A 13,094-nucleotide genomic window follows, 5' to 3' on the forward strand; every position below is an offset into this window, starting at 1 on the left:
GGGGTTTTCTAATTCCTTCAGAATGGTGAAGAGTTCTTTAGCAGACGATTGTGCATTATTTATTCTAGCATTATAGGCTTCCTTTTTGGTGCGGATTATCTCTTTCTTGTAAAGGGAGGAGATGGTCATGAGATTGGTTTTGTTTTGTGCTGAGGGACTTGTTTTCCATCTTGGCTTTCTTTTTTCTGAGTGTTTTGAGTTCAGGTGTGTACCAAGAGTTCAGATGAGCTCTAGGTTTACCTTTGCGTAGCTTTAGTGGGGCAACGGCGTCCATGGCATTAGTCATGGGGTCATTGTAGGTGTTGACTAGAAGGTTGAGGTCAGCAGTGGCTGGGAGTGTGTTTAGGAGGGGGAGAACCAGAGGTGTACGGTCTCCGCAGTAATGTTGCGCTTGTTTCTAGTCAGACAAGCTGGTGCGTGGGGGCGCTGCATGGGGTTAGGGTTGTTAAGGTTAATGTCAAATAGTATGAGGGAATGGTCAGTCCATACCAGAGGTTGTGGGGCTTTGCAGGTGATATTGCAGTTACTGGCTGCGACCCAATCGATAGTTCTGCCTTTCTGATAGGTAGGTAGAGTGATGACTTGAGTAAAGTCATGCTGGTGGCAGGAGTGTCGTTAGGGTCGTTGTACCCTAGATTAAAGTCTCCTAGAATGATATTTTAGGAATGGGGCTTAGAGTTCTCGGCTATGAGGGAAGTAATGTCTTCCTCGAAGGTACCTGTGGGACCTGGACGTCTACATATTAGTTGCAGAGTAATTGTGCTCTTAGGGGTGGTTTGTATTTTAATGGTGAGGTGCTCACATGATTTTAGTGGGAGGGAAGTGATGGATCTGAGGTCGAGTGAGGATTTGAATATGACTGCTACACCTCCTCCCCGAGCATTGGGTCTGTCAGCTCTGAGGATGGAGTAATTGTCGGGAATAGCAAGAGTTGGGAAGGGTCCTGATGCTTCATGTAGCCATGTTTCTGTAGTAGCAAGGAAGTCTAGATCTGCTGAGAGGATGATGTCAGCAGTTTCAGTGGGGTGAGCAACTAGGGATCTGACATTGAGTAGTGCTCCTTTTAGAGATGCCGTGTTGGTGGCATTAGCGCTATTCTTGTTGGTGGCCTTGGTCATAGGTGTTGTAGGCAGTTTGCTGGATATGGTGTGGAGTCTAGAGCCAAGTCTGTTGCAGTCAGGGAAGGTGGGGTTGGTTGTGGGGCGGTATCCTGGTGGATTGGGAGGGTTGGGGTTGGTAACAGTGTAGTCATCTTTAGTGGGGTTGGTATTGTTGGATAAGGTGTTAGCTGGTGTGGTGTTGATGAACAGTGTGTGGGAATGGTGGTAGGGTGGGCAGGAAGGGTGTGGGACAGGGGATGGGGTGGTGTCTTGGGCAGCCGAGTTTAGCTAGTCCATTATAGTATGGTATGTAGCTATTGCTGCTACATGGTGTATTGTTGTTCATGACACAAAAAGGGAACATGGTGAGAATGAGCCAAGGGAGCATAGTTATGAGAGCGGTGTTGGCTGGGCTGCTAGGCTAAGGACGGGTTAGGTGGCTATAGGTTGAGCACAAGCAGGTGAGCACAGTAGGCAGTTGCAGGAGTGTGGGCATGAGCAGGTTTGGCTAGAGCTGTAAATTGTCAGAGATGGGTATAGATAGCCAGTTTCAATTTTGGTAATAGAGTACGGAGGTGGGTAGATTCAATTTGGTAGTACAATGCAGGCGTAGGCTAAAATCGAAATTGCTAATATTGTGCAGAAATAGGCAGTTTCAGTTATGCTACAGCAACGCAGGCTAAATTCGAAATTGCTAATAAGTCGAGACTGGGTTGGATACTTCTGCTAATGCACTGCAAGATACTAGCCCAATGGGTATTAATAAGGGTCACGCGGAAGTAGTGGATTGCAGAGTAGAGTAGATGCAAGTTATGAATTGATGCATTATGTGGCAGTTTGTGAGCCCAACTGTGCAAGATGGACCTCGGGAGTGGCAATGTTGGGAGGTGCATGAACACCGGTTCCGTTTTGGTTGGGGAGCAGTTCAGGTCACTGGCTGCCGGTGGGGAGCATAGTTGTGGAGGAGAGCAGCATGCTTAACCTGTTAGATGGAGGGATGGCATGGGAGGGACAGGGGTCGTGGCCCTAGGCTCGCCGGCGTAGACAGGCGAGAGACAGGCACTGCGCCTACGATGTGTGCCTTAGATCGTGGGCCGTCTCCAAGCCTGCCGGCTTGTGGTTGGCTGTAAATTCGGGAATTGAGCCAATCGCAGTGCAGAGGGGCCGGGTAGGTGGTTGTGTAGATGACGGTCGGCCATCTTGGAAGGTGGCAAGCCTCGTGGCTTGCAATGGAGGTTGATGCACTTACAGTGCAGATCTGGGGCAAATCCAGGTGATAGTGGGGCAGCTGGGCAAATCCACAAGCGGCGCGGATATAATGAATTATATCGCCACGGTTTTGTAAAGAAATCACATTCACGCAGGTTGTTGTGTGTGTTGTCCATGTGCTTCTATGCCTATGGGCGATGTTCCAGCGCGTTATAAATGAAACATTTGTTTTTAAGTAGAACTTGCTCGGCCACTAGTATTGCACAATATAGACCATTCTAGTTTCTGGACAGTAGCTTTTGGGCTAGTTGGGTGGGATGACCACCAGATGGATGCGCCCTGTCTTCGGAAAAAAGTACCAACACCGTGAAGACTGGTTCCTTTATCCCTCCCCCCCCCCCCAATCCCACGCTTCAGGACGGACCGAAGAACCATTCCCTCCACACATTGACCATCACAGATTGCACCAGCCAACCCTGCAGGCTCCTCTTTTGCAGTTACCCCATCACATGATCTCCCCAGTATGTCCCGGCTGCTCTTCTACCCCCTGCGCCCTACTTGTACCCCCCTCGGCGTGTCCCCTGTGTACAGCGCTCTGTTGCTTTCCAGCTAGGTCTGCGCTTTATAAACACTATGCACAGCTACTCAGGAATGCGTGTTAAAGATCCCGAGGTGGTATGTTTTTAGTTGCAGCACTCACTCTGCAAAGTCGCTGCTCTAAGAAAACCGTTCTGGGTGTAGGTTCCAAATCTCGGTATTCTAGGATTTCCCTAGCATGGGAGATGCTGGTTTAAAAAAAAAATCTTATATCTGATTGGTTGATTTGACTGGGTAGTTCATAAGTATATCCATATCTGTCCTTTTTTCGTAGAGGGGTATTGTAGTGAAATGTTTATTTTTTATTTTTTTGTTTATTTTCTTTTTTTTAGGTCGAAAAGACAAATTCTCCTACAAGACGACGACGGAAGAATGGCATTTTGCATCCTGAAAAAAATGGAAATGACCAACCGACCCTGGTAAAATCCCAAATGATGAATGCCTATATGCCTGGGACACACAATATGTGCAGTGTTTTTTATTTTTGGTTTTTTATTTTTTTTTATTTATTTTTTTAGTAATGGAGAAAACCTTGTGATTTTGAGGAAGCAGTCTGCTTGTGAATAACTGCAGAGCTTGTTCTATTTAGAAACTGAAAGTTTGAATAGGGAACTTACATAATTTGATGATTAAACCTGAAGCAGCATAGCAAGCAGCGCAGGTGTTGTGGGCAAGCAGCGCAGGTGCTTTTGGAGGTGGAGATGAGTGGGCGGGATAAAGGGCAGAGATGACGGAAGATGCGCTTGGCAAATGCTCCGATGGCATGTTTTTGTCTGGCTCCGGCCACACAAGGGTTTGAGTGATGCTTCATGGTACACACTGAAAGCAGAACTGTAGATGATCCCGCCTGAACCCTTGCATTCCTATCCTCCTCGCGTGGCAATTACAAACTCTGATTTTCTTTCTTTGTGTTACTTTGTCTTCAGCCACCCAATGAACGTGAAGGCACCCACATGTGTTTGCCTATTGCAAGGGAACGAGCAGTGTGTAAAACAAATAAAATAGCGGTGCAATGAATGCGACACATGTTTATGAATTGGACCCGGATTCTTGTTGTTACACGTCACATAATGTCTATTTCGATGCAAGAGTAACTTGCTGGAATAGATGGGACTTCTCCTATGATTTTTATGTTCCTTTAATGTTGCTGGGACTAATGAATTATCTTTTCTCCAGCATCTCTACACTGTACCGACGGGGGGCCCCGCCGCTCGACTGCCGGCCCACGGCATGGTCTACGGAGTGGTGCACCGGTCAGACAGGAAGCAGCAGAATGAAGTGGTTGTTTACGAGTGGTCCACTCATCAGCTAAAGGAAGAGATGAATTACATCAAAGATGTGAGTGTGCTGCTCTTCACAAGCAAACTAGCCGCGTGGATACATTAACAGTACACAAGTTATAAGAAGTCCTTGGTTTCTACAAATGTACGCAAATGGAAACTCTCATAGACGCGTGTGGCTTTTTAATTTGGGTTACACGTTTCTTACCACGCGGGTCGCCATAGTAGACAAGTGGGCAAAACTTGAACAAGCACCAATTTAATTAGTGTGTGTGTGTGTGTGTGTGTGTGTGTGTGTGTGTGTGTGTGTGTATATATATATATATATATATATATATATATATATAACGTGTGGGGGGGAGTTTAAAACACGGGGAAACGGGTGGTGGGGGGGGGGGGGTAGCCCCCAAGTAAAAAAATAATTAAATCGGTCTTTGTTTGTAACATTGTCTTAGTAAAAAAGACCTCAAAGGTTTTCGGTAAAGTCGACATCGAACCATGGGTAAATACCTAATGCTCTCTGCTGAGTTTTCACTATATGCCTGATGCAGTCCAGCAGCTTTCTTGCACAGACGTTTTTTTTTTTCTGTGCCCAAGACTTCATGTGACTTTGAGAGGAGCAGGGTTAAGCAAGCAATATCGAGCACAATCGAATATATATATATATATATATATATATATATATATATATATATATATATATATATATATATATATATATATGCGATGCAAAAAGTGGCTAAAGCGGAAAGTGGAGGCACGCAGCTAGGAAGCTGATCTGGTTCACCTAGCGACGCACGTGCATAGCGGTCGCTTCATAGCATATATTACAGAGCGTGATGCTAGTCCAAAGTACATAACGGCCTATCTAAGTAGCTGGGCTGCGAGACAGTACCTGCGGACTAAATGTAACATATGTCGAGTACTTGAAATTACTGGGACAAAAACCGCCATAACACGTGCGGGTCGCTGGTGCCGTTTGTGGGGAGAATACATTTTAAATGTGTCAGCAGAACACATTTTAGTTGATTGTGAAGGTTTAACCTTTTTATGTGCAAAATGGATGAAACGCCATAATAACACATGTGACAGCAAAGCCATAGCAGACATGTGGAAGACATTTATGAAGGGAAGCCATATTAATTTTATATATTTCTTTGTGAATTTTTTTATGGAATGTGTAGCGATTTTAAATGAATTATCTTGTGATGCAATAGGTTTATTTAAGGAACTCATTCTTATATTGAAATGCACGCCACAAATGATGGATACCTAAAGACAGTATGTATTCAATACACTATGTAAAGCTGAGGTAACGTGACATGTTAACATTTTCTGATGGAAGAAGCACTGTATGCTTATATGCTGTATGCTTATAAGAATGTTGTGTATATGTTGGGGATATGCATACACAACATGTTGTGTATATGTAAAGCCAATTTGCTAAAAGTATATAAGTAAAAAGAGATATGATCCAGCAAAGCTAATCTAAAAATCTTAATGTATTATTAAATGCCACTAACAGTGGATATAATGGAGGTGGGGGGGGGCATTCAGTACTGGACTCCTTTTTTTATATATGGGTCATGTATACCCTCATCATGAAGGGGAAATGACAAGGAAATATTAAACAATGGCACTATGGAGAATTATCTTCTAAACACCAACTTGTGTTTCTTGTATGTCCCTCCATTTTGACTCTACATATGGATTCTTCCCTCTGGTTTTCCAAAGGGTTTTTGAAGTTCTGCTCTTGACAGGATTCTATTTTTCTCCACACTGGTGCAGCTACCATGATGATGTCATTTTAATTATGTCAAGTGTCTTTGTCACAACCGTTGCCGACATGCTTTTACCATGCTGGCTCCATGCAGCCAGTTCTACTTTCTTAAGCTGAAATAAAAGCACGAGCCCATAGTCATTTTACCAGTGCATGGTGACACAAAGTTAGCTGCCAGTCATTTCATACTGAACACCTTAGGATCGTAGCTTATCTTCAGGGAAGAATCATTTTGGATGGTCCGAAATTAAGAGACATGCAAGGAAAATATTAACAGCAGTAATTGAGCATTTTTCCCCTCATTGGGGTTCTTCTTAGGCAGTACAAATTGCCACCCTCCTACCTTGGGTCAAGCCATTCCCCTTATTTCCTACGGTTTGCTCGAAGCTAGCCTTGGGGGGGGGGGGGGGGGGGGTTGGCTTTCCATGTGCCTCAAGGTTAGGAAGCTGTTTTACAACAGTGTGACCAACGTTTTCCTCCAGGTTCTCCAAACCAGGGTTGCTTCCAGCTTGGGGCTGCCAAGGGTTTTTAATATCGCCAAAGCCTTCTGACAGACGTCGCTCCTTTCTTGCTTCCTGCTTCCAGTGCCCTCCCCTTTTGGCAAGGGAGCTGAGGAGGCACATCCACTTCCTGCTGCATTCTCCTCTTTGTTGCTTCAGCTGGCTCTATCCTCACGAGGCTGCAGAGTTTTCTAAGGGGTCGTTTATTCTCCATTAGTGCATGCAAGCTTTGTGTGGATTCTCTAGTGAGTCTTAATTTCCAGCATAATTGCTTCGAGGCAGGATTTTGCCTTCGTCAATTGCCTGAAGGCATTGCCCCTAGGCGAATGAATGCCTGGCCTTAATGGTGTGCAGCGTTAACTTGCGGTTTGTGCAAATCATTTCAACTCTGTGACACTCCACAGGCTCTCCCCTGAAGACCCGCATTCGGTGTTGTGCATCCTAGAGCACGAGGACTGCGGTCCTCTTCATTCCTGCTTGGCTCGGGATAGGTACGTGGAATGGTAGCACCGCTGTTTGCGAACATAACCTGTTTACCTTCAGTGATTCTCAGATTCTTATATCTTGGGTTCTTTGGTCTGCAGACCATTTTAACTTCAGGCCTGGCGTTCGGGTAACTGAAGTAGTATAGGACAGTGGTAGAGGGTTGCCTCAAGATGGGACATACCATGTTTCTCGGGGAACATGGAGCCGGCAGGATCATGTTTCACCACCCTCTGAGAAGGGTACACGGGGCAGCAGCTCGACCAACCCAGTCCCTGAGAGTTTGCCTTCATCACATGTAAGGTTGGGTAGTTCGGACAACTCCCCACAGACAACTCCCCACAGGAATGCTTAAAGAACCACGTTCCTTTTGGTCTCATGCAGAAAGGATGTGACGGAGCATTTGGGGCTGGACTGTCCCCTTGGTTCGGTGGCTTGCCCAGAGCAATTCCAGAGGTAGTTAAAGACCTTCCTTCATCACTCTAGAGTATTGCAGGACTCTGGTACTTGCCATTCATTTGAAAGGTGAGGTTGCATGGCCTGGAATGCTGATCATTTAAGTAAAATATATTTAATCTTATTTATTTACATATCATGTTTGCACTAAGACTATCTCTTATTTGTTCTTGGACTCGCACTGTGCAATGCAAGGTACAATGTAAAACTGCTGAGGTAAATTAACCTTTGGGTGGTACATCTAAATCATGGCAGTTTACCTCAGATTCTTATTTGAAGAGAGGCATATTTTACAGTGTTTTACCCATATATTCTACTCTCAATTTCAGTGCAATTTGTAGTGATTTAATACCTGTTTGTATATCAGACAAGTGAGACTTTGTAAGTGACTGTACAGAGAGGGCCAACTGAGGTGAAGCTATTGAAAACCGAGTTACTCTTTTTATATTTTGCTGTTAAGTGACATGTTTTTATAGAACAATTTCCACAATTCTGGAACATTTGCTTTTGAAGTCAAATCATACCTCTTAATTTTGTATTTTATGTGTGATCCATAAATCACTTTAAACCAAAGTGCTGTACATAGTCATAAAAACAGTATAATAAAATGGGGAAATGCAAGTAACAATGTAAGAGCAATCAGCCTTATATGTTAAATTGGAGAAAATAGATCTTCAGTGAATGAACGGAATAAAGAATATGAAGAAATGCAGTGGAGAGAGAGAGAGAGAGAGGGAGAGAGTTCGAATGGGAAGGGGCTAACCAAGTGAAAGAACAAAAACATGATTTAGCACAAGGCGGACGAGAAACTGCTAGAAGAAATTGAGACTGGGAATTAAGAGAACAAGTTGGAATATGAAATGATACCAAAGAGATGGGCAGGTACCAGACCCTGGAGAAATTTAAACACTAAACACAAAGTTCAATTGAAGATGAGAATAAAAAGAGTCAACCAAGAGTAGAGCGAGAAGCAATAGAGTCACGGGGAGAAAGACTATGAGGAAGACAAATGGAAGCATTAAAAACAGAATTCCTTGCCACAAGATGAGGGAGGAAGACTAAATAAACATAACAGTAGCAAAGTCGTGAAAAGATTTGTGAGGAAATCACATGTTTAGGGGCATTAAAAGTTAAGAAAAGACGAGTGTTACGAATGTTATATAAGTGCTAGAGACAGGCGCAAGAGGATAGAAAAATATGATGCTTGCAGCAAAGAGCACAATCAAAATAAACAGCCAAGTTACAAGCTGTGAGAGTAACAGGAAGCTGAGAATGTCGGAAGGAAATTGGAGGAGGTAGGTGAGATGGAATAGTATTAGCCCACAGGCTCGGTGCGCTTTATAAATGCCAAATAAATACATTTGCAGGAAATAAAAGTTCTTCGGTTTTGGCAGCATTTACCACAAGAAAATATTCCGTCACCCAAGAATTGATGGCTGAGAGACATGCTGAAAGTTTATTGTGGACTTCAGAAGTGAATGTAGAAAAAGACAAGAAAAGCGTCGGCATAAAAGTGATGAGAAACCCAAAGAAGTAACTTCAGCCAGAGGAGAAATATAAAGGGGAAAAAAATGGGCCGAGGACAGAGCCTTGGGGAGGGCGGGGGGGAAGACACCATGAACAAGCGCAAGAGTGTCGGAAACGGAACCATCCAAAGAGACTGAGAATGTCCTTTCAGATAGGTGTGACCTACGCCATGAAAGAACACACTCGGAGCACTCAAAAGACGAAAGTGAAGAAAGAGCGTGCTCAAGAGTATCGGAAGCTTCAGACAAGTTTAAGAGAATAAGCAAAGATGAGTGTTTAGAGTAACGTGCAGAGTTTGGAGGGATAGAAACAAAGATCAGTTTCGGTGAAATTACAAGGCCGACATGTAATCCAGACTGAAAACGAGGAAGAATAGAATTATCTGAGACAAAAGTAGAGACTTGACAATAAACCAGACATTCAAGTAATTCTGAATAGGGCAGTAGAGAAATGGAACGAACATTTAAAAGCAAGAGAATAATCCGAAGTTTTTTTTTAGAATAGGAAGAATAGAGGCATGTTTAAAAGAGGGAAAAACAGGAGTCAAAGTGGAAGTATTGAAAAAGGAAGTTAAATAGGAGACAAGAGAAGGGTAGATTTTAGGAATGACCACTGAGGATATAGGGTCAAGTGGAGAGACAGTAGGGTGAGCCCGACTTAACAAAAGGGAACTCTCATCGTTTGAGATTGGGAAAAACAGGAAATAGTAGTGTTAGTGGGTAATGGAAGAACAAGGGTATCAGTAGCAGAAATAGACTCAATGGTGGCACAGGGAGAAGCCACCTTAGAGGAGAAAAATAAAGCAAGATCAGGAGCGGCTGCAGAAAGAAAACGTGAACGTTTGAAATTGGTGTTTAGGATGAGTATGTAAAAGATCACAAAAGTAAGAACGTTTGGCAGAGAGCTAAAGATCATCATAAAGAACAAGGTAGGAAGAATAAGACACATGATCCCCCTCTGATCTGCACTTGCGCCAGCATATTTCGAGACGACTGAATACACGTTGCATTGCGCAAAAGTGAGCGGAAAGCCAGTGTTGAGGGGTTTTATGAGAGGGATACAATGTTGATGTTGGATAGAGAGCATCTAGTGGCAAAGAGAGAGAAGATGACAGAGTAGTAGCCGCCTCATCAGGATAAGGTGGCAAACAAAGTGTGAGGGAAGAGTAGCAATACTTGATGAAACAAAGGGCTGTTGAAAGTACGCAAATCCCGTCTGTGATGAGATGTTCTACTGGACGAGGAAGAGTCGGATACTGAAAGTGGTGGAAAGATTGAAAAAGAAAGATGATGATCGGAGAGATAAACCACAGTCCCAAGAGATCTAGAAAGAGAAGTAAAGATAAGGTCTAAATAACAACCCGGCACATGAGAGCGAGGGGACAGAAAGGGGGGAAAAGAAAATGTGAGTAAAGTATTGTAAGTAATGGGAGACTTGCATGTGTACAAGATAGGTGAAGATTAAAATCACCCAGAAGAATATAAGGAATAGCGGAAGGTAGTATAAAAGACAGAGGATTGTCAATATCAACGCAGGATGTCCCAACAGGACCAGGTGGACGATAGTAGAAATGATACCAATGCCAACAGCCCCGCCACGAGCAGATGGATGTGGGGATATGACAGAAAGATGTAAGAAATGTAGAGGAAGAAGCAAGGATGACAGTATTTTGAAATCCATGTTTCAATAATGGAATGAAAATGCAGATTAAAGGGGTTTCTGTCTCTGTGTGAACTGCTGTCTAATTGAGCAGTGCTCATTTCTTTCTATAGAAAGTTGTACAGGGAGCATGAATGGCAAATCGTCCGGTCACTAGCGTAGTGATGTTACTACAATATAGCAATTGCGGATAAACTGAAATCTGTTTGACTGCACATTCACGGATTCTGGGCCTGCATGGGACTCTAGCTGGCTTCACCTTAGGTGGGGGATGAAGAGGGCCTGCTAACACTCAGCAGTTCTCTCGCCTCACACCTCGTTTCCCCTGATTTCTTTGCAAACATGTCAAGTTGTTTTCTTCGCTTAAAAGCTTGGAGGTTGGAGCTGATGAAGGTCCAGGCCGTTTGCAAAGGATGCTACTTTACTATTGTGTCCCTTCTTGCTGGACATGTAGAGGTAGTAGGAACCCTTGTGGCTAGTTGCTTGTACTATTGTAATGGCCTCCTGGGGGATGCTTCAATTTAACTTCTTAGCAGTTGCCATGTTGCTCAAAACTGCTTGGTTTTTGCACATAAAAAAGCGATCATGTCCAAGCTGCTTGCAGGAATTTGCTGGGTCTTCTAGTCGAGTACATGATTCTCTGAAAAATCTTCAAATGCTCTGCTCTCAAACTCCCCATATCCAACACTGCGTCCATCAGGGCTGTCAAACCTGTCCTGAAGAGTTCCCACACAAAGGTATGATTAGGCAGGTAGGGTAACCAAGCCTGTTCCCTTCCCAGTGGGTGAATTTCCCTCTGGTGGTACTTCCACCCCTACCAACCCTGCCATTTCACCCGACTCCTTTTAGAATTATATTCTGCCCAAAAAGTCATCCATGGCAAGAATCATTAATCCCAGTATAAGGAGTTTTGCTATGGACTCTGGAAACATCATCACCAACGTGGATAAGTAGAGGGAATATGCATCGAAGGAAGCGCTTAAGAACAAAATCTTATCCTGGCTCACTCAAAACTTGGCCTGTAATTGTGGCAGAACTCAAGATCTGAGTGTCCTCTGAAGGATACAGATTAATAACTGGTGTTCCTCTGACCACACAGATTGTATTGTCATTGGATGTGGTTTAAGTAGCTTGCCTTTGTTTTTGAACAAAAATATAAATTTGCGGAATGTCTTCTTCTACTAAGTTAAGAATTATTGTGAAATGACTGTTTCATCTGTTATGTATGCTTATTTCTTTTTTTTTTTTTTTACCCTGACACAGGAGTATGCCTTGTTTTACCGTTCCACCTATTGTGCTGTCCACCTAGCCGGGCTGCAACCCCTTGCGCGTTGGTCTCACCCTTGCCTTTCTGGGGTCATAGTGGTAGAAGGGCAATCGCTAAAGGAATGGAACTGTCTGTAAAGTTCCTGGTGTCCACGGCCTTTTGGCAAACCCTTCTAGTGTTGCAGGATCTAGATGGAGCAATTGAAGGGAATTGCTGCCACTTCAGAATGAGAAAAGATTTAAATGGACTACCTGCCATTTCCATGACCTGTAATTTGGCCGCATTTCTCAAGTGTCTCGTTTGGTGCCTTGTTGCATAGTAAGCTGCGAATCGTGGGGTCAAATTGTCCCTGGCCTGTGCAATAAAATGGAGCAAATTCATGTAGCGCCAATTTTCCTGCTTAAATAAAATGTAATGTAGCAAACTGGTTTAGCTCCAATTCGTAATATCTAAAAAAAAAAAATAAATACAAAAAAAATACAAACGAAGACTTCTTTTATTGCTAGGTTTGCTGCGTAACAAGAAAAGAAATATGAAGACATATATTTTTTTTTTGCCGCTCAGGAACCTAGTACAGAAACAGTGTGCCCTAAATTTAGATGTTTTTAGATAATACGGATTGTACCAAAACCTGTTTGCTCCAACATTTGCTCAAGTTTTAGCACTGATGCACGTGTTCGATAATCTGTCCCCAGATCTCCCGACATGACCTCAACCTGAGATTTTATACAGGGTTACAGACGAAAGACCTGGGTCCCCTCGCCCCCCCCCCCCTTCCCTAGCAACGCCTCTGCTGGGCAACATTGTGCAATCCTTTGTACCATGTGCATTCTTCCAGGCTGTTGGCTACGCCCCTAAATAGTGCGCATTCTTCACAGCGGGTCACAGATGTAGAATGCTCAAGATTCGGTCTGTGCAGAGCAGGCGCTTGAGGCAACCTTCCTGTCCCACCAGCCTGCAACACTGAAGGCTCTCCCCATGAATGGAAAAGGACCTCCGAGATCATGGCAGATGGCTATGAAGTCCAGGGTGTGCATACAGTACACATGCTGATGCCCCCCCCAACCCCCCCGGCTTAATTTTCTAGAGCACGTATCACACTGTCTGCTATTCCAACTAGCTAGTTTTCCAATTGAGTATTAGCAGGTGAAACGTCATTTTCACATAGTTTCCATGTGAACTGTCTTGTTTTGCAGTTTCTTTAAGTGTTTCTGAATGTTACACAAGCCTCATTTG

General features: G+C 43.8%; 1 protein-coding gene across 3 annotated transcripts in view; it reads left to right on the forward strand.

Moving 5' to 3' along the window:
- Positions 1-13,094, forward strand: part of MYZAP (myocardial zonula adherens protein) — a 372,512-nt gene that overhangs the window by 185,261 nt on the left and 174,157 nt on the right. For all 3 annotated transcript variants that reach the window (XM_069624910.1, XM_069624909.1, XM_069624911.1), the window contains exons 3-4: positions 3,239-3,325; positions 4,083-4,244. In XM_069624910.1, coding sequence (XP_069481011.1) covers positions 3,239-3,325; positions 4,083-4,244 — 249 coding nt within the window. The remainder of the gene's footprint in view (positions 1-3,238; positions 3,326-4,082; positions 4,245-13,094) is intronic.

Source organism: Ambystoma mexicanum, chromosome 11 (assembly GCF_040938575.1).
Source record: "Ambystoma mexicanum isolate Mex_15411 chromosome 11, UKY_AmexF1_1, whole genome shotgun sequence".
In the NCBI taxonomy this organism is placed as follows: Eukaryota; Metazoa; Chordata; class Amphibia; order Caudata; family Ambystomatidae; genus Ambystoma; species Ambystoma mexicanum.